General features: G+C 37.1%; 1 protein-coding gene across 1 annotated transcript in view; it reads right to left on the bottom strand.

Moving 5' to 3' along the window:
• Tdc2 (Tyrosine decarboxylase 2) overlaps nucleotides 1–25,432 on the bottom strand; it is a 412,627-nt gene that overhangs the window by 248,021 nt on the left and 139,174 nt on the right. The window contains exon 3 of the mRNA XM_090383012.1: nucleotides 1,728–1,841. Coding sequence (XP_090239138.1) covers nucleotides 1,728–1,841 — 114 coding nt within the window. The remainder of the gene's footprint in view (nucleotides 1–1,727; nucleotides 1,842–25,432) is intronic.

Below are 25,432 nucleotides of genomic sequence, written 5' to 3'. Positions count from 1 at the left end.
ACCATCTCTCACAATTAGATGAATTACCAGTTGCTCAATACCACAGGTTGCAAACTTATTTCTTCAAGCATTATGAATGGTTTCAAGTTTGAGACTACTGATTGGCCAGCCTGAAAAATTTTTTAAAGCTGCACCCTCAAAATGCAATAATACAGTAGACTTTCGAAATAATGGCACCTTCAGGGAATCAAGGCGCCGTTATTTCAATTTTTCCATTCTCTAGAAAGCTTTATTTTTAACGTATTTAATGCAGAAATAATGAGGCCAAATAAGAAGAAAGAGATTAAGAATGCAATTTTATTAACTGCTCATAAAAAAACAAACAAACATGTAAACAATCCAATGTTATATTCTGCCATTAATACACTTCTGCTTATGTCCCGTTCTATTTTCCTTATTATATCAAGTATAGTCTGGGCGTGTAGCAAAGTGGTATCGTCACTGTTTCCCACACCAGGTGGAAAAGGCCCAGGTTCAAATCCTGTCGATGACGTGAGGAACTTTTATTGGCGTTTTTAACTCTGCAGCTGAGTTAGTGGGCTTAGGTGTAGATAGCAAGGTTGGATGAAGCCCCCCAGTTTCCACTCCAGAAACTGGGGGGTATCATCCAACAAAACAGGAAAAATCAAGCAGCGAACACACACAGTTTTCGCTGGAATTAACATTCCGGATGATCCTAATATAATAGTTTGGATTATATCAAGTTTAAGATCAGCTTTAATGTTGTTTTTTTATTCTCTTTTTAAGTTTTATTAATTTTAACCATAGTGAGGGGTTTTTAATTTAAAATAAATGTAAAACAGCAGTATAATCCTTGATATCAGTACAGAATTCACTTTGAAAATGGTGAACGTAAACAAATACAGTAATCACAACTTGCCGTTTTCTTTTTTCAGCACTGCAAGACATCTGTGCTGTATGTATACATCTGATCTCAATGTGCAGTTATTTCGACAGTCTACTGTACTAAATCTTGCCATGGTGCTCAACAACCCCAAAATACATGATTTGTACTGCATGACAAAAAAAAAAAATCTGGAGACTATTCATTTTCAACGCTAATCTTGCATTAAATAAAGTGATGACAGAAATTCTTTATGCCTGTACACTTACTCCTATGTAAATTTTCTGTAGAAATCTGGTTTTGACTTTGACTCTGCTCCATATAAAATAAACTATGCACTTACCTAGCATTTTTTTTTTTTTTTTTTTTGAAGCCCAAGGAAGTTTAAGAAAAATCCATCATGCCTGAAAGGCTGAAATTAACCAAGGAGTGAGGTATCACACAACTAGACCCATTTTAGCATGGAAGCCTAATAGCTAAAACAAACCACAACCAGGTGCCACCTGGGAAGGCTGGAAAAATGATTATAGTATTATTAGGACATCTGCTTCAGTATGTAGTGGCAAAATGATTATAGTATTATTAGATTTATTATATTTTCACACAGCAAGGAAGTAACATTTTGTTCTTTGTATCCATGCACTAAGTCTCAATGCAACCTGGAAAATAGGTAGCATCAAGACAGTGCATGGATGCACCAAAAATTACTGTAAAACCATATGAATAATACTACAAGTGACAAGATGAAAAAAGGCAGGGTGCTTAAATTCTAACTTTAACAAGAGAATAAAGAAAGTCTTTATTTGTCAGTGTTATTAATTATAATTTTACACAATAATTTAGCATTAAAACTTACTATATCAAGTAAACAATAAGTAATTACCCAAGAGAATCCAACACAGCCTATTGCATCTGATAACATATCAGCTAGAATCGAAGGATAAGAATTACCAGCAGGAAAATAAGCATGGAAACGTGGATGCTGCCAGTGGGTAACCTGGGAGGAAAATTATACATATTATGTTGGTTAAATAACAAAGTAAATTGTTGAATTATATATATATATATATATATATATATATATATGGGAATAGAGAAGACCAAGAAAAAAGTGGTGTGCAATGCAAAATCACTGTACACCACTTTTTCTTAAAGTTTGAAGAATTTAAGATTTAAAGGTTGATTTTGGTTAATTGAGGTTGATCATTTAAGGTTGTGTGTTTTTTTTTTTTTTTTTTTAAATCTGAAAATCACTTATAGATAAGCAAGATCTTAAACAAAACTCACTAATTTGAACTGGTTGAATACTAAATGCAGGAATTTTGGTTAGCTGTGCATTACACAGGGATTAATAACAGGATAGTACTGTTGATCAAATACATAGGATCGGTCCCACCACCTTCTCTACTCTATCCTCCCCATTCTAATTTAAATTTGTTGGAAGAGGCTTAGTGAAATTTTGCTACTGGACCTTCTGCTGCACCATACTTCATTTTTTTGCAATGATATAGAATTTCCAAAAATAAAGGAAAAGCATATGCAAAACTGCACTTATTAAGAGTTAACTTGCCAACCTCATTTTATTTCACTTGTAATACTTTTATTTTAAAATTTCTGAAGTATAGTACAAAATGTATAAAGTATTTTGATAAGATATCGAGTATATTTTCTGAATGCATATTTACCCTTTTTATCCATTGATGTAATGAACTGGGAACAATTGCACTTTCACTCATTTTTGCAATACGAATGAAAAACTTTTCTCAATTAATGCTTTAATAAACTCTACTTATTAAATCTTGAGATAATGCATAAAACTGAACAATCCACAGATAGAGGTGGATATAGGAATTACTCAAATTCTAAATAATTCTAGCAGCAACACAGTCCTTTACACAGTCAACAACACAAAATTCTCATTCCAAAAATTACAGCAAATTCTTCACACCTGAAAATTGCAAAGGCCTTTTCTTTCATCATTAAAAGGCCTATATTTACAAAAAAATCTGTCAACTTTTGTAAGTTACATTAAATTGGCTATTCACCCAATCATTATGTATACCTTTCCAGTCCTGCTGCAATTTTCAGAAAAGCTTTATTCACTGCTTTAGATAACTAGACTGGACCCACAATAAAATGTACCTTCCCTCCAACTTAATGCAATACATCACTAATAAATTATCAGTTTTGGTGGTATATAAGACAGACCACAAATTACGTAGGATATTCTTTTTAAAAATATTAAAGCAGCTCAGCTACTGCATACAGAGGATGGGGGGGGGGATATTGCCTAATGCCCAACTTGGCAATACCATATGGCCTGTATCAATATAATTCTTAAAGATCATATGGGAGGGGGCATTAGCAAATCTAATAAAGGAACCAAAATTTGTATTTATATTATTGCTAGTATAGCCAAAGCTAGAAGGGTTATATAGTACTAGTCTCTCAATGCAAGAACTTCAAACGCAGAATTTTTTTCTCTCCTATTGGGCCATACAGGCTGTTACACTCTCATGCTATCTGCAATGGGAATCCTGCTGAACTACTTTCATGAGATTGAAAATTTACACTACTCGTTGGGATAACTTTCAATTTCCATGGCACTCTTACCAAAACTATTCAAAACAAGTTAGTTAATGCATGAATATGTTAACATTTCAGGCAAATTAGATTTTTATTTTTCAAATTAATTGAATTTTTTTTTTCTGTGATGAATAGAAGCAAAAAAGTAAATAGCTAATTACCTTGTTACCAGTTAATTACTAATTGATTAATTAATAAAGATCATTGTGAATTGTTTTCACTTAACTGTATATACTTCCCAATAATATTCACTCCACATTCAATAATACTTTAAAATTAATTCCATGTGAAATACAATACAAATACAATATCAAGCTCTGTGAATCTAATAAATTAAACAATTTTAGTATACTACCAATGATTTCATAAAATAAATTGATGACAAAAAATGAGAAAAAAAGCAATGACTTATACCTGGAATTGCAAAAACATTTTTCTGTGTATCTGCCAATCAATTCATGGCAACAAATATAATATTCAATATTTCAGCTAAAAGATATGGATAACTTATGTGCAGGGGCAATTCCAAGATTTTCTAAAAGAGGGGATGAAGCAGTGTTCCAGAGAATTAAGCTGTAATCATTATGCAAAAGTAGTAAAAAAAAAAAAATTCACACTATTTTGATCATAAGGAAGGGGGGGGGAGGACTATAGCCCCTACCTGGGATCACCCCTGCTAATGTTATGTATGAAAATAAATAATTGCTGGATTTCCATGGATTAAATTTTAATCAAATTTAGGGTGACTTCACAAATCATTCTGAAGGAGTCAAATAAAAAAATTCTTAAAAGTCCATTTACTGGGAGTCAAGTTATTATGTATATGGATGAACAAACAGATGGTGTTTTACATAAAACAACATACCTAAAAATAGGTGTAATCAAGGATGGACTTATTTCAGTTCTGCTGTCACATAATAGGTAATGGGGAGAGGGAAAACAGACTAATTTTACTACACAAAATGATAATTTGATAGTAGCTATAATGCTCAATATTTATAAAAGAATAAGAAAAGTTTATATGATACGTAGAACCTCAATATGATACGTAGAACACTTCCGTATGATACTCTCCAGGAATTAAAACGAAAACAATTAAAAATCAAATGAACACAATTAAAAATAAATTTAATGCAATTAAAAATTAAGTCAAAAATAAATTTAACGAAAAAATTGCAAAACAATTTTCCTTTAATTTTTGACTTAATTTTTAATTGCGTTAAATTGATTTTTAATTGTGTTCATTTGATTTTTAATTATTGTTATTAGTTCTTACTATAATGCAATTTTCAATTTTTTAATTGTTCATATTGAGTTCTACGTATCATATTGAGGTAAACTTCTCTTATTCTTTTACAAAATCATAATGAAACTATATACATTTAATTACATAAGATATTTACCCTCTCACCTGTGCATATCTCACCATGCAGTAAACTTTTATTATAGCACTCCAAGGAACTGGCCCCAAAGAGCACTAAGCGGGACCCCTCTTTGGAGCAAATTTCATTTTCCTCAATATTTTGGTCAATAAAACATTGATTTTTTTCCCCTTTTAGTTTGCTTTTTTGCACTGTTTATGAAGCAAGGTTTACATTAAGTTTAAAACCTGCATATTTAGAATATTAAGCTTTATTTTTGGCACTTGCAACCTTTTTTTTTGCTTAAAAAAAAAAAGTAAGGAAATTTTATTAAATTAAACAAAAACATCTTTATTACTGTACAAATGTGATAAATGTAGTATTACTGCAATAAAATTGCCAAAAATTAAATGTATCGATTCCAGGTTGAACACAAAACTAATTATTGTACTAGCAAAATAAAGCAGACCATGTTGAATTTAAAAAAGGTGAGGATAACATCTGAACATAATAAATAGCTACACAGCAAGTAAAAAAAAAAAAAAAATTTTTTTTTTAAAAGAAGCCATCTATCCTCAAAGGAAAATTTTAAATAAAATAAATATTATCTTCACCAGAAATTTCGATAAAATAAACAAAATTGCACAATTAATGATTCCAATTGGAATGCAGTCTCTCTCATCCTTTTACCAAATGTCAAAAATCAAGGGGAAGAAATGAAAGTTGCATCCAGGGGTTTTATTCCTTCTTGGAACCTTAAAAAAAAAAAAAAAAAAAAGTGTGGGACAATATTTAGAGAGAAGTATTACAGACTGCAATTTTATCCTACTGAACAAATCATCAGCATGGTATAAACTAAACAGTTCAACCATGGAAAAAACAGATATCCCAGGACATCCAATCAAAATACATCATTAGCCAATGTGACTATTGGTACAGTATCTACTACTGCTCTAGAAGACAGATGAATCACTCATAAAACTTACAGAGTCCATCAAATAAAGCTACGGTTAGGCCACATCTACAGTACTGTAGACAGGTTTGAAAAGCTCACTTTAGAAAAGACAGATCTTTTGCAAATTTTTTTTTTGCTTAAAAAGATTGAAAAATTTTAAAAACCTTTTTAACTGAAACACATCTTTAAAACTGTATAAATGTGATAAAGTATTAATGAAATAATGTTCCCGGTGAAATATACTGATGCCCAATTGAGAAAATGGCAACAGAACTCTCTGAAGCCACAAAAAGGATATTCTTATCAACTCCTACTTTGCCTTCACGCCAGAGAGCCACTGATTGTTAAATAAACGTTTGTTATTGTTATTTAGTTTTTAGGAGCATTAGCAACTAAGGCCATATTGCTCCGGGATATGCGGTGGTCATTCCCTGACCTTTCCGTATTTGGTGGTGACGGGTTCGAACCCCGGTCTAATCAAGAAGCGTGTGCTACGCACTGCTGCTCCTTCCCACCTGGCTATGGAGGCGCCGTTAAATAAACGTCTAACTAGTGTAGTGCAAATGGATAGTTTGAATAAACAGAGTGAATAAAGGCCAGAGCTTGCACATCAGGTAACACAGCAACAACCCACAAGGCAGAATGCACTGGTCCCACAGGAAGTAGTTTTGTTGGTGATTATTGTCAAGGAAATGGAAAATATACTGTGCAAAAAGGGATAGTTGGAGTACTACTAAGGTATGTCTATCAGGGACAACGGTTGATGACTTTGTAGAACAGACATCACCTTTTAAAGGCACAAAAGATGATACTGTTGTACACACTGGCACTAATAACATTAAGAGTAGGGGATCTGAGGAAAATACAGGGCAATGTCAAGAAAGTCTTAAGTTAGGATTAAATTTGAAAGTGTGTGCAATTCTTCCCAGACAATAGAAAGGAGTACCTAACGAAAGATTTGTTAATCAAATAAACCCTGGAGAGATTATGCAAGCCTCATGGGGTAAAATCTTTCTCAGCATGGTCTGTGCATGTTAACAGGAGAGACTGTTTGTTTGTTAGTTGGTTTTTAGGAGCATTAGCAGTTAAGGCCATATTGTTCCAGGGCTATACAGTGGTCATTCCCTGACCTTTCCGCATCCTCTGTATTTGGTGGTCACGGGCCCGAACCCCAGTCTAATCAAGAAGCATGTGACTACACACTGCTGCTCCTGCCCACATGGCTACGGAGGCGCCGAGGAGAGACTGCTTCTACAGGGATGGGAGGAGCATAGTAAATAAATTTTACAAATTTGAAGTGCTGGTCAAAACACCAAATGCAAACATTGTGGGGATATCAGAGACATGGTGTCACTGGTATATAAGGGATGATGAATTTGAATATGGAGAATACAACGTATACAGAAAAGTCAGTATTTACTGTCTTGATGCACTGGAGGTCCCTTGAACTTCGTGTAGTATACTCTGTTGCAGTACCAGATATAATCACAGAAGCTGCAAGGCTTTTCAAACCAACTAAGAAATACTGTTCAAGGCTTATACCTAAATGGATGTCAGATGAACTATTGAGAAATGTGGCAGAGAAGAAAAATGCATGGGATGCATATAAATTATCAGGTGATACAGCACGATTACCCTAGGTGATACCTAGGGTAATTGTGCAGTCTGATATGAAGTTCTCTAAGCAGTGCAGATAAGCGGCCAAGACAGTTCATGGGGTTTTGCCATGATATACAAGAATCTTGCTAGAAGGGATAAGGAGGCGATTATCCCATTGTATAAAGTAATGGTCAGACCACATCTTGAATACTGCCTACGTCCTGGAGTCTTCATTTTAGGAAGGATGTAGAACTGCTGGAACGGGTTCAGGGCAGACTAATGAGAGAAACAAAGGGTGCTCTTACCAAGAACGGCTTCAGTTGTGCAAATTGAAGTGACTGGAGACTAGGCACCTAAAAGGTGATCTGATTGAGATGCATAAGTCCACAGTAGTGAATCTGTCGGTATGGTAATTTTTCTACTGCTATACAGTTAATTACTATCATATCATTATATTATAAGTGATATCTTGGCTAAATTACTGGCTGCTGGATCACCCATAACAACAGTGTGGCTAGCAATTTTTCTGCTCTTTTTTTGCATTTTCTTTCGGTTCAGTGTTTTCTCTATTAACAGATTTTTCTTCCTTTATCCCTAGAAGTGATATCTTATAGTAAGAAATTGGCTGAAATAGGCAGAATAATGTATAAAGAGTAAAAAAAAAACGAAGAAATACTTCTTCTTGGGCAGCAATAGAATAAAAGGTTTTTTACAATGATGAAAACAGTTGCACAATGGGGAAAGTGAAAATAGCAACCACCTGACAAATTCTGAGTTTGTTATTGTTATTTGGTTTTTAGGAGCATTAGCAACTAAGGCCATAATTGCTCCAGGATATGTGGTGATCATTCCTTGACCTTTCCGCATCTTCCGTATTTGGTGGTGACGGGCTCAAACCCAGGTCTAATCAAGAAGCATGTGCTATGCACTGCTGCTCCTTCCCACCTGGCTACGGAGGCGCCTCAGATTCTGAGTAGTTTGCAAGCAGCAGTGAGTGTGAAACGAAAATGAGTCTCAGTGTAAGTCACATAATGGATTTTTTTTTTTATTATTATTATTATTATTGGAGAAAGAGAAACTTGCTCGGAAACCCACCCAACTCATCAAAACATTTGCAGACAAAAGTATAATATACTAATTCATCTGCTGGGAGGTAAAGAATGTGAAAAAAAAATGCCCAAATGCCTTTTGAATGTTGGAAACTATTTTTCCCTAATTCCAAGACTGAACATGTGATAAAGTTCATAAATATTTAAATAACTAAAATTTTCCGAAAACTTTAGCCAATCGAGATTGCTGAGATACTGATTTTTCAGAGATCAGTGCCCTACTTGGCCTCTTATACATGACCAGTGTAAAAAAGCTCACCACAAAGAATTGTGGGAGCAAGATACTCCTGAATTTTTTTTTTTTTTTTTTCATTATAGCTTTGAAACAAAGATTTTCTTCTGCTTCAGGTTCTAAGATTCAAAGATATAAATGATCCTAATGAACAAACGAGAAAGAGAGAGGAAAAAAAAAAAAAAAAAAAAACCATAACTTGGCCCATTCAAAAAAGTTTTTGAACAATGTTTCCTTATGCCAACCCAACTATCAGGTTGGCAAATATCATAATTGATGAGATGTTAGACACATTTAGAGGATGTTTCAAATTCCTCTTCAGTACATGGCAAACAAACCAACTAAATATGTTAATAAGAAAATATGGTATAAAAATTTATACCTTAGTGGATTCTAGAATGTTTTACACATACAATCTCGAGGTATTTGTTGTTGTTATTTGGTTTTTAGGAGTATTAGCAACTAAGGACATATTCCTCCGGGGATATGCGGCAGTCATTCCCTGACCTTTCCACATCCTCCGTATTTGGTGTCACTGGCTCGAACCCGAGTCTAATCAAGAAGTGTGTGCTACACACTGCTGCTCCTGCCCACCTGGCTATGGAGGCGCCTCGAGGTATATGCTGGCCGACAAACAAATGGACAGTATTAATTGGACAATAGTGCAAATGAAATAGTCAAATGAATAGCTCAGTCCATTTTGAATACAGGAAGGAATATAATGATAGATAATTATTTTTAAAGCTGTGCTCCTTGCTTTGGGAGTTGCTTTAAAAACGAATTACTATTGTAGAAACTTTGAAAAACAAAAAGGGATTTCTGAAAAAGTTTCTGAATATAAAATGCCTGCTGATTTTCAGCAGTGGATTCCTTTTCTGGGGGGGAAAAAAGCAAGTGTTGGGGTCCTACAAAACCAAATCTAATAAAACTGTACTTGTCCTTTCCACTTTATATTCTGATGGTGAAATTATCACCATCAGAATATAAAGAAATCAGAAATTATCACCTTTTATAATTGGACAAAAGGTGTTGATGACCAAAATCTTATTTTGCTCAAGAATAAGCAAGAGATGGCTCGTGACAATATTTTATTCATTACTGAGCATAGGAGCAATCAGATTATTTTCAATTGTAATACTGAAATTATCAAGTCTTCAAGAATACCTTAAAATTTTAGCACTTCCGACTTGTTGAAAATGCATTTATTGAACTGCTCATCAATTAAGCAAATATCATTGCACAAAAGAAATATAACAAAAAGAATACCAGGAGAAACAGGCATAGAAATGCAGGGATACACAGCAAAACAGGTTTTGTGCAATCTGTCCAAGAAGAAAAAACTGAAAGACAAAAAAAAGCCAATATGCACCTAGTACATGATCTTCACAAACCCTTCAAGTGTAAATTTAAATATAAATTGATTATTTGCTCAAATAAGACATTATATATACACATTTAAAAAAAAAAAAAAAAACACTAAGTACACAGAGATTGTGTATAAATTGTTCTCTGTTTTTAAATATATACCCCTCCCCCTCATTCATTTTAGAATTTAACCTTTATACAAAACTGAATTTACGATACAGAAAAAACAAGCAAAATAAAAGACCAAAATAGTGCATGAAAACAGAATAAGGAAACACTGAGCAAAAGTTCTCGTGCACGAGCCTTACTCAAATTGGTGCAAGTGCTTGTGGGTTAAAGAGAACTTTAAATCAGATCTACTAGAGCTAAAAAAATAAAGACTTTCTTTTCTAGACTCACTTTAACAGACAACTGCTTTTAACCCATTAATAACAAATTGCTATTATATTTTATAGGTATTCTCTTTGCTTGTGTTTTTAAAGAACCTTGATTTTTTCCTTCTTCACATTCTTTCCACATCTCACAACGTAATACAAGAAATATTTTTGCTCAAATGAGTTACTAAAACTTTGGCACAGGTCGATTCTTCAGTTTCAATACCTAAACAAGGTGGAATATTCTAAAGCCTTACGACAGGAGTCTGCAGCCTTTCAAGAAAGGCACACCAGATCTATACAGGGATAGATGAGATTTACTAGGATTGCATATGCCTATGCTACACTGAAGAGTATTATTAAAATTGATTTCTCAACATTTTTTTAATGCAGTGAAAATGTTACACCTATCATTCTGTACCTAGCAGGCACTAAACTTTTTTTTTTTTTTTTTTTATTATTATTATTATTTTCTGGGGGGGGGGGGGGAATTGTTGTTTCTCAATTCGGCATGCATTATGCCATGTTTGAACTTTTATTAATGGGCTTAAAAAAAATTACATTATAAAAGTACCGTTTTTTAATGAAAAATTTGATTTTAAAAGGGTGTCATTTTACAAATTCTCAATGAAAAACTTTTATTAATTCTGCTGCAAATAAAAGAAACATTATGGACAAAATATAGAGATAAAACTGTTAGTCACTTCCAGTTTTAAAAACTGGAAGTAACTAACAGTTTTTTCATATGAGAAATTAAAATGTGCAGAAATATTTTCCTTATGTAAATAAAAATTACACACAAACCCATTCAGCATGTGAAAATTTGAAATTCTAGGATTTCAAAATTATTTATTCTTTTATATTTATTAGCATTAGTAGAGGCATATAATGCAAACTTATATAACATCATAAAAAAAATAATAATAAAATATATATATATACACACACACCCTCCCGTTTCACCCATCCATTCATTACAAACGTTTCTCTGGATCAGCCATGAATTTATCAAAGCTGTCAACTTCCACAATGACAGATTAAAAATTGGAAGTTTGTTCCAGCAATCAAACACCAGCTGGCTAAAGGCAAAATTTCCACACAATCCATTCTACAATTCTCTTTCCTTAATTTGAATTTATGCCCCCTCATGTGCAGAATCTCAGCAAGAGGAAGAGTCCCATCAGCATTCAGCTTTCTCAAACCATTCAAGACACTAAGCACCTCAATCAGATCACTTCGCATGTGCCTTGCCTCCAGACTCTGCAATTTGGAGAATTTAAGCCTTTCTTGATAACAGCAACCGTTGGTTCCACTCACTAATCTCGTTGCCCTTCTCTGTACTCATTCCAGCAGCTCTACATCTTTCCTAATATGAGGCGTCCAAACCTATATGCAGCGCTCAAGGTGTGGCCTAATCATTGTCTTATACAAGAGGATAATCACACCCTTATCCCTGCTAGCAAAATTCCTATATAGTGGGGACTCTTATGGCAAATGCCCCACATGACAAACTTTTCATACCACGAACCTGGGTTTTAACCTCTTTCCTTACTATTTTTCCCTATTTTCGTGTCAAAAAATAGAATACAAATTTTTTAAATAACGATTTTTATTGCTTTTATGCCGTGTAATACGGTGCTTGATTATGGAACAAATTGAAGTATTCAATGAGATATTCAATGTTGTATATTCCTAGAATTATTATCCCAACCAGAACTGCAATATTCTTCAGTGATTATCCACAATTAATTTTTCATTATTAATTATCCATAATTTTTGAAAATGAAACAGACAACCTCATGCAGCACAGTGCTCAAGAAAAACCATCAGGCGACAACAATATGCAAGGTATCAGCAGGCGTCATCTGATGCTTGTCTCAGATAAAAATATTTCAAGAAATGCACCACCAGCGAATGGCCACAAGAGCCATAATGCGATGAATGCACTACTTTACCACGTGCCGACGGCTTCACTCGGGTAACCTTTCACTGCTTCTGATGGCTTACTGACAGCTTCACTCGAATAAGTATTGAAAGAACACAAATTTGTACACGACCACGAGATATCTTGGGATAATAATTTATGAAATTAAAATGCTAACCCGAGTTAACTCAGGATAATCAGAGAAGTGGTTAATACAAACACAATACACGTTTTTATTCACCACGTCTTTCTTTTGTTTCAGGAAAATTCCAAATTTGTTTTTTGAAAGTTTCTTTTAAAAAGAGTTTTGAAAAAATTTTGGAAGATTCAAAAAATGGGTCCTAAGAAAAGTGTCAGTCAGCCTAAGAAAACACTCAAGAAAATCACCATTGAAACCAAGAAAGACATCATTGCCAAGCAGGAAAAAGGAGCTAGGGTAGTTGATCTAGCAATTGAATAGGGAGTCAACAAATCCACCACTGGAACCATCAAGAATGGTGAGGTTGCAAAGGGAGTGACCAGGTTAAGTACCCTAAGAAACCCCATCATTGAAGAAATGGAGAACTTGCTGCTACTGTGGAATCACCAAAGGCAAATGGCAGAAGATACCATCAGCAAAGAAGTCATTTGTCTGAAAGTGAAGCACATCTATGCTGACCTGAAGGGAAAAAATGCCAGGGCCAAGCTCTGAAGAATCTGAATTTAAGGCAAGCAGGGGGTGGTTTGAGAAGTTTAAGGGGGAGACTGGCATTCACAGTGTCAAGGCATGGGGAGGCAGAAAGTGCTGATAAAGAAGCTGCTGATAAATTTACCAAGAAATTTCAGAAGTTCGTGAAAGATGAAGGATATCTACCACAACAGGTCTTCAACTGTGATGAAACTGGGCTTTTCTGGAAAAAAATGCCCAGTAAAACAAAGGAAGAACAAACTCTGCCAAGCCACAAGCCTACGAAGGACAGGCTGACCCTCCTCTTTGCTGCCAATGCTAGTGGAGACCTGAAGATCAAGCCTCTCTTGGTGTATCATTCTGAAACACTAAGAGCATTTAAAAGCACTCAAATGTAAAAAAGGTAAACTTGGAGTCTACTGGAAATCTAACCCAAAGGTTTGGGTTACTAAGCTTCTTTTCAAGGACTGGGTGCTTGAAGTCTTGGCACGTACAGTGAAGAAATACCTGGGAGGAAAAGAACTTGCCACTGAAGGCTGTCCTCACCATGGATAATGCACCTGGCCACCCATTTGATTTAGAAGATGCCCTGGAATTGGAGTTCAGCTTCCTGAAGATTGTTTTCTTACCTTCCAACACTACATCTCTAATTCAGCCAATGGACCAGAATATCAAAGCAAACTTCAAGAAGCTCTACATCAAAGCACTTTTCACCAGGTGCTTTGAAGTTTGCCATGCTTCCAGCTTCATGACATTGAGGAAATTTTGGAAGGAAGAATTTAACATTGTGCACACCATTAGACTCATAGAAAAAGCTTAGCATGAAGTGTCAGTTAGGAACCTGAACTCTGCCTGGAGAAACCTGTGGCCAGCCACAGGTTTCAAGGAGAAGAACCAGATAATGGAGCCCAAGTCATGAAGGACATTGTGGCAGCAGCTAAGGACCTGGACTTGGAAGTGGAAAAGGAAAATGTGGAGGAGTTAATAGAGGAGCATGAAGTGCAGCTGACCACAGAAGAACTGAAGGAGCTGCATAAACATCAGGTTGGGAAAACGGAAAAAAATGTTTCCTCAGAGGAGGAGAAAGAGGAAAACATCACCAAAAAGTCCAATACCTTTAGCTACTATTAAGGAGATTCTTCAGGACTGGAAGAAGCTTCACAACAGGGTGTTGGAGTGGTACTCCAACACAGCTGAAGTGAACAGAGTGGGGGACCTCGACAATGACATAGCGCTTCACTACCTCAGGAGCCTCCTTAAAAAGAGAGAAAAGCAATCAACACTGGATAGATTCTTCAATGCTAAAAAGCAGAAATAGGCAGAAGAACTTGAACCTGAAGCTTCTGAACATGAAGAACCTGTAAGCATGAACCAGTAACCATGAAGAAGAATAAATAGTGTGTGTAAATGGTGGCCATTATTTTGTGGAGGGTCCGGTACCAATTAATTTATTTCCCATAGGATACTAGAGGAAATCTTGTTTCATACCCTGATCTGGTTCGTGGAACGAGGCCCCCACTTTATATCATTGACAAAACTCCATGAGCTACTCTTACAGCCTGTTTGCACTGTCAGAAAACTTCATATCTGACTGCACAATTACTCCAGGTCTTTTTCAGAGTGTAGTACTACACAGTTAACATTAGCATACGATGCAAGAAAGCAAGCTTAAGCAGCATCAGCCAAAAAAAAAAAAAAAAAAAACCCTCCCATTTCACTCATTTATTCACTACAAATGCATGTCCAGCTCAGCCTTAAATTTATTTAAGCTATCAACTTCCATAACAAGAGATGGAAGTCTGTTCCAGCAATTAACTACCTGCTGGCTAAAGGCAAATTTTCACACATCTATTCTACAACTGTCTTTCCTCAATTTGAATCTATGCCCACTCAGGTTCTTAATCTGAGCAAGAGGAAGAATCCCATCAGCATTCAGCTTACTCAACCCATTCAAGGCCTTATACACCTGAATCAGATCACCTCGCAGGTGTCTACTCTCCAGGTGCTGCAATTTGCAGCACATAAGCCTAACTTGGTAAGAACACCCCTTTGTTCCCCTCATCAATCTTGTTACCCTTCCTTGTACTCATTCTAGCAAATCTACATCCTTCCTAAAATAAGGCCTCCAAACCTCAAAACAGTATTCAAGGTGTGGCCTGACCATTGCATTGTACAATGGAATAATCACCTCCTTGTCCCTGCTATCAAAATTCCTATATATCATTGACAAGACTTCATGACCTGCTAAGGCAGCATGTCTGCACTGCTCAGCAAACTTCATATCTGACTCCGAAAATACCCACCAGGTCTCTTTCACTCTTCACTTCCCTGAGTGTAGTACTGCACAGTTGGTAAGTTTCTCTTGGGTTACTGCTACCCATATGCAGTACTTTACATTTGTCAATGTTAAACTTCAGTTGCCACTTCCCAGCCCATTTGCCCAACTTATCTATATCCAGTTGTAGTAGCATACTGTCTTTACTGTCATTAACAACCTTGCCAACCTTTGTATCATCTGCAAACTTGAACATTAAGCCTGATATACCCTCATCAATATCATTGATGAACACACAAAACAACAATGGGCACAGCACCGAACCCTAGGGAACTCCACTAATAACATTAGTCCACGAAGAGCAGTGTCCACTGATTACCACTCTGTCATCTCCCACTCAACCACCCCTTTATCCATTGTAGCAACTTGCCCTTAATGCCATACCACTCCAATTTGTACAGCAGTCATCCATGTGCAACACTATCAAAATCTTTCCTGAAATCTAAGTATATGATATCAAAATTATTTTTTGCATCCAGTACCTTTATGACCACATCATAATATCCAATCAAACTGGTCAGACAAGACCTACCTTTAACAAACCCATGCTGTGTCTTAACTACTACTGCTGCTGTCTTGTCTAGATGATCCTGCAATGCTTCTTTAACCAGTGACTCCTCCATTATTTTCCCTGTAATAGAAGTTAAACTAACAGGTCTGTAATTACTTGTGTCACCTTTCGACCCTTCTTGATGAACTGGGAATACATTTGCCATAGGAACCTCCCCTGAGTCCAAGAATACCCTTATAATCATTGCTAAGGGCCTGCTTACTTCCTTTGCTGCCTCTTAATATAACTGGACAGCTCCCATCCACCCCAGGTGCCTTCCTTATGTTTAACTTCAACAATTTCTCCTCCACTTTGCTCTCAGTTATTACAAAATCTTAAATCCCTGTTAGTTTGATAAATGTGTGGCATTGTCCTCCCTTAATAACTCTTTGTGCTAGTATAGATGCAAAATACTCATTCAGTTTGTCAACTACCTCAGCAGGGTCAACAATCGAACCATTGATATCAAGTGGACCAATATGATGCATCCCCTTCCTTCTAGAGTTTACATAAGTAAAGAAGTCCTTACTGTTTTTCTTTACATCCTTTGCCAAAGATTTCTTGTAATCTGCTTTTACTTGCCTAACCTCCTTTCTGACTTGAATATGGACTATCTTATATCTGCTATAGGCACATGTGTCTCCTGATCATTTATATACATTTTTCCTCTCTGTAACAAGTCTCATTAGCTCATCTGACATCTATTTAGGCCTAAATTTTGAACAGTATTTCTTAGTTTGTATGAAAAGCCTAGTAGCTTTCAAGATTAATTCTTTGAATGCAATCATTTGAATTTGTTGTTGGCAACATGATTAGTTGGTCCCACTGTATAGAATTTAAAAATTGTCTTAGACCTTCTTCGCCTTCTTTCCATGTTTATATGGGGTCAACATTGCCATCCTTAATTCTTTTCCTCCATTCCTCCCTATCCTCGGCTTCCTCTCTCCTCCATCCTCTCTTAAATCCTCTGCCAACTTCTATCTCAGTGAGCTTAGGTCTCCCCGTCTTCCCTTCACCTCCAACTTTTCACACCTCTTCCCCACATACTCCTCTATTTGATTTTTTTTTTTTTTTTATTGATTTATTTATTTTTTTAGGAGCATTAGAAACTAAGGCCATATTGCTCCGGGGATATGCAGTGGTCATTTCCTGACCTTTCCGCATCCTCCATATTTGGTGGTCACGGGCTCAAACCCCGGTCTAATTAAGAAGCATGTGCTACGCACTGCTGCTCCTGCCCACCTGGCTACGGAGGCGCCACACATGCTCCTTTCTTCTTCGTTCCACATGTCCAAGCCACCTCAACCGTATCTCTAATGTAGTAATTTCTTATCCTGTCCTTCCTCATCACACCACACATCCATCTTAGCATCCTCATCTCTGCCACTTCCATCTTCTTCTCCTGGGCCCTTGTAATCGCCCATGTCTCAGCTCCATACATTAATGCAGCTCTAACCACAGTTTTATATACTCTTCCCTTCATTCTGTAATTTACTTTATCACACAGCACCGCACTCATCTTTCTCCAGTTCAACCATCCACATTGCACTCTATGCTGTATTTCTGCCCTCAATCTTCCATCCCTCTCAACGTTCGATCCCAGATACTTAAATTTCGAAACTGATGGTGGCTTTTCCTCCTGAAGTTTTATAGAACTCTCATCTTCTCCATTCCAACAATTTCCTCCAATTTCTTCTCTACCTTTCCTCAGGAATGGTTCGCACAGTATGATATCATCCGCAAACAGCATACTTCATGGTCCTCTACTCTTCACATCTCTCACCAACACATCCATTACCACAGATCAAACAGATATGGGCTGAGAGCTGATCCCTGGTGCAGTCTTAGACCACTGTAGTCATATCTTTACAAAAGCAAAATCCCTTCCCTTTACCCTGAAGTGGGATTTACATCTTTCAGTAAATCCCACATCAGTACACTGATCTCTGCCACCTAGTGGTTCCTTTATCTGCAGATTCTTAATGCATGAATAATCACTGCTGATTATCAGATTATTACCCCCTCTGGTTGCCCCTCGAATATGTTGCTGTAGAAAACAATCCTCCAATAAATCCACAAAAGTCTTGCTAGCGTGTGAGTGACCAACCCACAAGTTCCAGTTAATATCTGGGAAGTTGAAATCCCCATTATAAGACAATCTGATTTACTAGCCCAATCTATTTCTCTGTAGAGATGTTTGTTGGACTCAGTCATTAGGCCTATAACACACTCCTAATCTCAATTTTGCTTCTGAAGACGACATATTGCACAAAGCTGGTTAACTATACACTTGATGCCATTGAAGAAAATATCTATACATCATCATCAACAGAAAAAGGAAATCAGTGCCAAGGTGACCATTTTACAAGTGATACAATATATCGCAGATAGCTGGTGCAAGATAGATTGCAAGCCAATTAAAAACTGTTTTGCTCACATTGGCTTTCAGCATTCAGACAGAGCATGCTGAAACAGCACCAGTCAAAACTAAAACTGTCCTTACACTGCAGCAAGTTACAAATGTGGAGGTGTTTGTGTGTCGACAAAAATCTGCAATTTTAAAATGAAAATGATCTTGAGGACATATCAAATTGTTGCAAAACAATACAAGATATCTGAAGAGTCAGCTGGTGAAACACAAAGATGCAATGAAATGTACTGCTGACTTACAATGCTATTTTATGCAGGAAGGAAAGAAACGAAAATAGTCTCATGTCTGCATTAGATCAATGCTTGATCAATGATTTTGTTCACGTGAAGTCAGTTGTGTCTACAATAAGATCAGGAGTGTTGTCGTCACCAATTTCTGGGTGATACTATGTTTCTGTTTATTATTTGCTGATGCTATCGAGGCAGTGTTAGGTGGGTCGGAAAACTGCTAGCTTGGGGGGAGACAAAGACCAATAGATTGACAGTAGCCACTGGCAGAGGTGAAAGAGATTCTTGCACTGCTTCTATTAGAATGAGCAGAAGCCTGGAAAACAAGATGCATGGTATTTCAGAGACTGCTGGGAGCCATTGCGGTACAAGTAAACACATGGGTTGTGTTAGGGTAGCTAAGAATAGAAATAGGTGCAGGTATACTTGCGTGTACACCAATGCTAGGAGTTTAGTAAATAAATTTGATGAATTTGAGGTATTGCTCAAAACATCAAAGGCAGATATTGTTGGGATATCAGAGACGTGGTGTCACACAGATATAAGGGATGCAGAACTGCAATTTTGGGAGTACAACGTCTACAGAAAGGATAGACAGGATAGGAAGGGGGAGGGGTTATGCTATTAGTTAAGAAACACATAAAAACCAAGGAAGTGAAGCCAGTCGACATCGCCGGACAGTGCAGTGTTGAGTCAGTTTGGTGTGACATAAGCATTGGGAGATCAAAATTGAGAGTAGGAGTGTGCTATAGGCCTAATGACTCTGATGAGTATAATAAGGAACTGTACAAGGAAATAGAGTGGGCCAGTAAATCAGAGAGTCTTATAATGGGAGATTTTAATTTCCCAGATATTGACTGGAATTTGGGGGCTGGTTACTCACACACTAGCAGGGCTTTTGTGGATTTATTGGATGATTGTTTTCTACATCAGCATGTTCGGGAGGCAACTAGAGGGAGTAATATTCTTGATTTGATTATCAGCAGTGATTCTTCATGCATTAAGAATCTGCAGATAAACGAACCACTAGGTGGCAGTGATCACAGTGTGCTGAAGTGGGATTTACTCAAAGAGGTAACTACCATTAGGGGTAAAGGGAAGGGTTATTGCTTCCGTAAAGGCAACTACGATGGACTGAGACAGTATTTAAATTCTGTACAGTGGGACCAACTGATGATGTTACCAACAGCAAATTCAAAATGGGAAGCATTCAAAGAACTTATCTTGGAAGCTACTAGGCTTTACATACCAACTAAGAAATATTGTTCAAGGTTTAGGCCAAAATGGATGTCAGATGAACTAATGAGGCATATGGCAGAGAAGAAAAATGCATGGGATACTTACAAATTAACACATGACACAGAAGCCTATGACAGATACAAGTTGATATGCAACCAAGTTACAAAGGAGGTTAGGCAGGCAAAGGCAGATTACGAGAAATCCTTGGAAAGGGATGCAAAGAAAAACAGCAAAGAGTTCTTTACTTATGTTAACTCTAGAAGGAAGGGGATGAATCAGATTGGTCCACTTGATATTGATGGGCCAACTGTTGATGATCCTGCTCAGGTAGCTAACAAACTAAATGAATATTTTGCATCGACATTCACACATGAGGAGTTATTCAGCAAGGGGAATGCCAGAGGTGTATTCAACTCTAGCAGTAAGCTACAGAATCTTGAAATAACTGGGAGTAAAGTGGAGGAGAAACTGTTGAAGATAAACACAAGAAAGGCACCCGGGGTGGATGGGATCTATCCAGTTATATTAAAGGAGGCAGCAAAGGAAGTAAGCAAACCCTTAGCCATAATTATGAGAGCTTCCTTGGACTCAGGGGAGGTACCCATAGACTGGAAATGTGCAAATGTGACCCCAATTCACAAAGGAGGATCAAAGGCTGACACAAGTAATTATAGACCTGTGAGCTTAACTTCTGTTCCAGGAAAATTAATGGAGGCACTGGTTAAAGAAGCACTGCAGGATCATTTAGACAAGACTTCAGTTATAGCTCAGACACAGCATGGTTTTGTTAAGGGGAAGTCTTGCCTGACCAACTTGACTGGATATTATGATGCAGTCACAAAAGAACTGGATGCAGGGAATAACTTTGATATTATATACTTGGATCTTAGAAAGGCTTTTGATACTGTTGCACATGGAAGACTGCTACACAAATTGGAGCAGTGTGACATTGGAGGCAAATTGCTGCTATGGATAAAGGGGTGGTTGAGGGGGAGAAGACAGAGAGTGGTAATCAATGGACACTGCTCATCGTGGACTAATGTTATTAGTGGAGTCCCTCAGGGCTCAGTGTTGGGTCCATTATTGTTTTCTGTATTTATAAATGATATTGATGATGGTATATCAAGCTTAATGTCCAAGTTTGCAGACGATACAAAGGTTGGCAGGGTTGTCAAGGACACTACTGACACTATGCTGCTGCAACAGGATCTGGAAAGGTTGAGCAGATGGGCTGAGAGGGGGCAAATGAAGTTTAACATTGACAAATGTAAAGTACTACACATGGGAAACAGCAACCCCAGAGCAACGTATCAACTCTGTGGTACTACACTGACAGTGGTAGAGAATGAAAGGGACTTGGGGGTGGTTGTACAGGCAGATATGAAGTTCTCTGAGCAGTGCAGATGGGCTGCAAGAGTAGCTCATGGAGTATTGTCAATGATATACAGGAATTTTTCCAGCAGGGATAAGGAGGTGATTATTCCATTGTATAAGGCAATGGTCAGGCCACACCTAGAGTACTGTATACAGGTCTGGAGGCCTCATTTCAAGAAGGATGTAGAGCTGCTGGAACGAGTACAGAGAAGGGCAACAAGATTAGTGAATGGACCAAAGGGGTGCTCTTACGAAGAAAGGCTTAAGTTTTGCAAATTACAGTGTCTGGAGACTAGGCACCAGCGAGGTGATCTGATAGAGGTGTATCAAGCCTTGAATGGTTTAAGCATGCTCAATGCTGATGGGATTCTTCCTCTAGCTCAGAAAAATCACCTGAGAGGGCATAAATTCAAATTGATGAAAGACAGAGGTAGGATAGGCGTGAGGAAATTTGCCTTTAGGCAGCGGGTGGTGGAACAGACTTCCATCCCTTGTCGTGGAAGTTGATAGCCTAATAAGTTTAAAGCTCAGCTGGACAGGTATTTCGAACGAACAGAGCTGTGAAGTGGAAGTGGTTATTTTTTATTTATTTATTTAATTATTTATTTTATTATTTATTTATTTATTTATTTATTTTTTTTTGGCTGATGCTGCATAAGCTTGCTTTCTTGCATCAAATGCCTCTACTAATGCTAATGTCAGCATTAATTGTCCTAACCAGGAGTTCAAAGTCAGCCATTTTACTGACAAAACTCCTGACCTTACTTTAGACACAATTGAGACTAAGTAATATTCTGTCGTTTACTACCCTGATCCACCTCTTGAAATTATTTAGTTTTCTATCCCAACCTATATCTTCATGCTCACTTGAAACACTGCTACCCTCAGAACATCTTGTCAAAATTGGCTGTTGTGGGAAATAATTTATGAGGTAAGCACAAACATTACTTTGACCCATATCATCTGATAAATGTAAAACTAAGTTATCCTTCTCCCCCCCCCCCAACTAGCAGTTTCCTTGAACCCTTAGGGTATCCTCAATGATACTGGCAAATTTTGTTCAAATGAATACCCTCTCAAATCAAATGAATACCACATAAGTTTCACATTATGCTGTATCTCCAAGCCATGTCAAGGTGTTCTTTCCATACAAAGGCATTAAAAATATTTATATCTGTCCTAACCAAAAGGTCAAGAGTGGATCTGTCTTCATGGAAGCCACACTTCACCGAATTTAGGAGGTCATTTCAAGCTATAAATCAGGATAGCCAGGCACTGATAATTTTTTCCATGACCTTGCTTATACAGCTGGTGAGTACAACAGGTTGATAATGTTGCAGATTTGTAGGGTCTTTGCCTGTTTGGAAATGGCAAAACATAAGCATTTATCTTGAAGTGTTTTCTTTGAATATTCTATTGCAGAGGAGTAACAGTGTCTTGAGGGCTGGTTCAGTACATTGTGCTATCATGATATAATATATTCCACCTCGCCCTGCTGCACTGAGTTTGGTGGAGGCTAGAGCATGCTGCAACTTTAATATTGTGAAGGGGAGATTGTACACAGCATTGGAAGCTGATTCAAAATTAAATGTTTTCCGGCTTGTGCTTTGTGTGCCTAAAGATGAGAGTATGATGTCTTAGCTAAGATTTCCATGAACAACCTACCCAGAGTGTTTGTAATCTCCTCTGATTTTGTAATATCATAGCCATTGACAGTGACCATGGGTGTTTTGCATACATTTATTGCATTTTGGCCCTTATCATTTGCCGTTCCCATAATTGTGGCAGCAAAACTCCTCCATACTTCCTTTTTGCCAGTTTGCTCAACATGTTTTGCTTTTGCCCATTTAATGTGAATGAGGTTTGCTGTTGTTGGGAACTTCCTGAAGATGTTCAATGCTCTGTTCTTCTATTTTTTTAGCTGCCATCTGTCATTACACCACACTTTTGAGCAGGCTGATATTTTTATGGATTGTTTTTGGTGCAGCTTACAGTATTTCATTAGATATTTATTCTACTGCCAGGTTTATGGATGTTTGTTGAACCTGCTTTTCTTCTAGTGTTACTAGCTGCTTGTATACATCTCAGTCAACTTTGGAAAGTTACATTTGGCAATTCAGTGAGAAAGGTGGGAATACCTGAATCAATGCAGCATATTACAGGGTAATAATCACTATCCACTGGATTGATGTGAACATCCATCCAAATAGAGAATATATGATTGCTGAGTATAGAGAGACAAATAGCTGAAGTAGATGTAGGAAGACATGTATAAGTGTGTGCTCCATTATCAAGAGTTATCAGATTGTGTTGATCAAGTAATTTTTTGATTGTTTGTCCATGCTTTGTCCAGGTTTCGATTTCCCCATAATGGATGGGGAAATCAAAATTGCTTATATTTCAATTAGGCAGTATTGCTATTAGGGAGCAAGTATAAACTAGACTAGGTTATATCAAAGTTAACACTGATTCATGCAGCAACTGCCTCAAGGTTTGTTTTTAGTGGTATTGGTGTTGAGGATACCTGAAAGCTGATTATCAATGCTACCCCCTGTACAGTAAAATTGTATGAACTGTATGAAACATGATATTGCTGATGTATTATGTGGTTTTGAAGGGGAAACAGTTATATTTGGTGTCAGATTTCCCCTTCTTTGGAAAATAAGGTTTCCCTGTATCTATTTCCTCATTGTGAGAAATCTGTTCATAGTGGTGTAAACTATTTTCCAAGTCCAGAAAATAGTCTGTTTCATGTGAGTCAGCTGTAGTAGGTACAATTCTGCTATGGAATGGTATTGCAATTCCACAGAAGAACATTGGCACTAATGATATTAAGAGTAGGAGACCGGCAGAATTGCTTAACAAGTACAGGTCACTGTTGAAAAAAAGCCTTTAATTAGGGTTGAATTTGAAAGTATCTGTAATTCTGCCCTGAGATAGGAGGGAGTATATGATGAAAGCCTTGTCTATCAATTTGGCCCTGGAAGGATTGTGCAAGGCTCAAGGGGTAGAATTTTTTCAGCCTGGTCTGTACTTGTTAACAGGAGAGACTGCTTCTACAGGAATGGGACACACTTAAATAGAAAGAGTGCAAGAATATTTGCTGATGCTATCAAGGCAGTGTTATGTGGGTCAGAAAACTGCTAGCTTAGGGGGATACAAGGTTAGGACTAAAAGTAGCTACTGGCAGAGGTGAAAGTGATTCTTGCACTGCTTCTATTGGAATGATCAGCAGCCTGGAAAACAAGATGCAGGGTATTTCAGAGACTACTGGGAGTCACTGCAGTACAAGTAAACACATGGGATGTGTTAGGGTAGCTAAGAATAGGAACAAGTGCATGTATACTTGCGTGTACACCAATGCTAGGAGTTTGGTAAATAAATTTGATAAATTTGAGGTATTGCTCAGAACATCAAAGGCAGATATTGTTGAGATATCAGAGACGTGGTGTCACACTGATATAAGGAATGCAGAACTGGAATTTGGGGAGTACAATGTGTACAGGAAGGATAGACAAGATAAGAAGAAGGGAGGAGGGGTTATACTATTAGTTAAGAAACACATAAAATCCAAGGAAGTGAAGCCAGTCGACATCGTTGGACAGTGCAGTGTCAAGTCAGTTTGGTGTGACATAAGCATTGGGAGATCAAAATTGAGAGTAGGACTGTGTTACAGGCCTAATGACTCAGATGAGTATAATAAGGAACTGTACAGGGAAATAGAGTGAGCCAGTAAATCAGAGAGACTTATAATGGGGGATTTTAATTTCACAGATATTGGCTAGAATTTATAGGTTGGTCACGCACACATTAGCAAGGCTTTTCTGGATTTATTGGATGAATGTTTTCTACATCAGCATGTTCGAGAGGCAACTAGAGGGAGTAATACTCTTGATCTGATTATCAGTAGTGATTCTTCATGCATTAAGAATCTGCAGATAAAAAAAATCACTAGGTGGCAGTGATCACAGTGTGCTGAAGTGGGATTTACTCAAAGAGGTAACTACCATCAGGGGTAAAGGGAAGGGTTTTTGCTTTCATAAAAGTGACTACAGTGGTCTGAGACAGTATTAAAATTCTATACGGTGGGACCAACTGATGATGTTACCAACAGCAAATTCAAAATGGGAAGCATTCAAAGAATTTATCTTGGAAGCTACTAGGCTTTACATACCAACTAAGAAATATTGTTCAAGGTTTAGGCCTAAATGGATGTCATATAAACTAATAAGACATGTGGCAGAGAAGAAAAATGCATGG

The sequence above is a fragment of the Mastigoproctus giganteus genome, chromosome 10 (genome assembly GCF_048544385.1).
Source record: "Mastigoproctus giganteus isolate SK-2022 chromosome 10, ASM4854438v1, whole genome shotgun sequence".
NCBI classification, from domain to species: Eukaryota; Metazoa; Arthropoda; class Arachnida; order Uropygi; family Thelyphonidae; genus Mastigoproctus; species Mastigoproctus giganteus.
The sequence above is the reverse complement of the archived record's forward strand: the minus strand, read 5'-3'. Positions and strand labels throughout refer to the sequence as shown.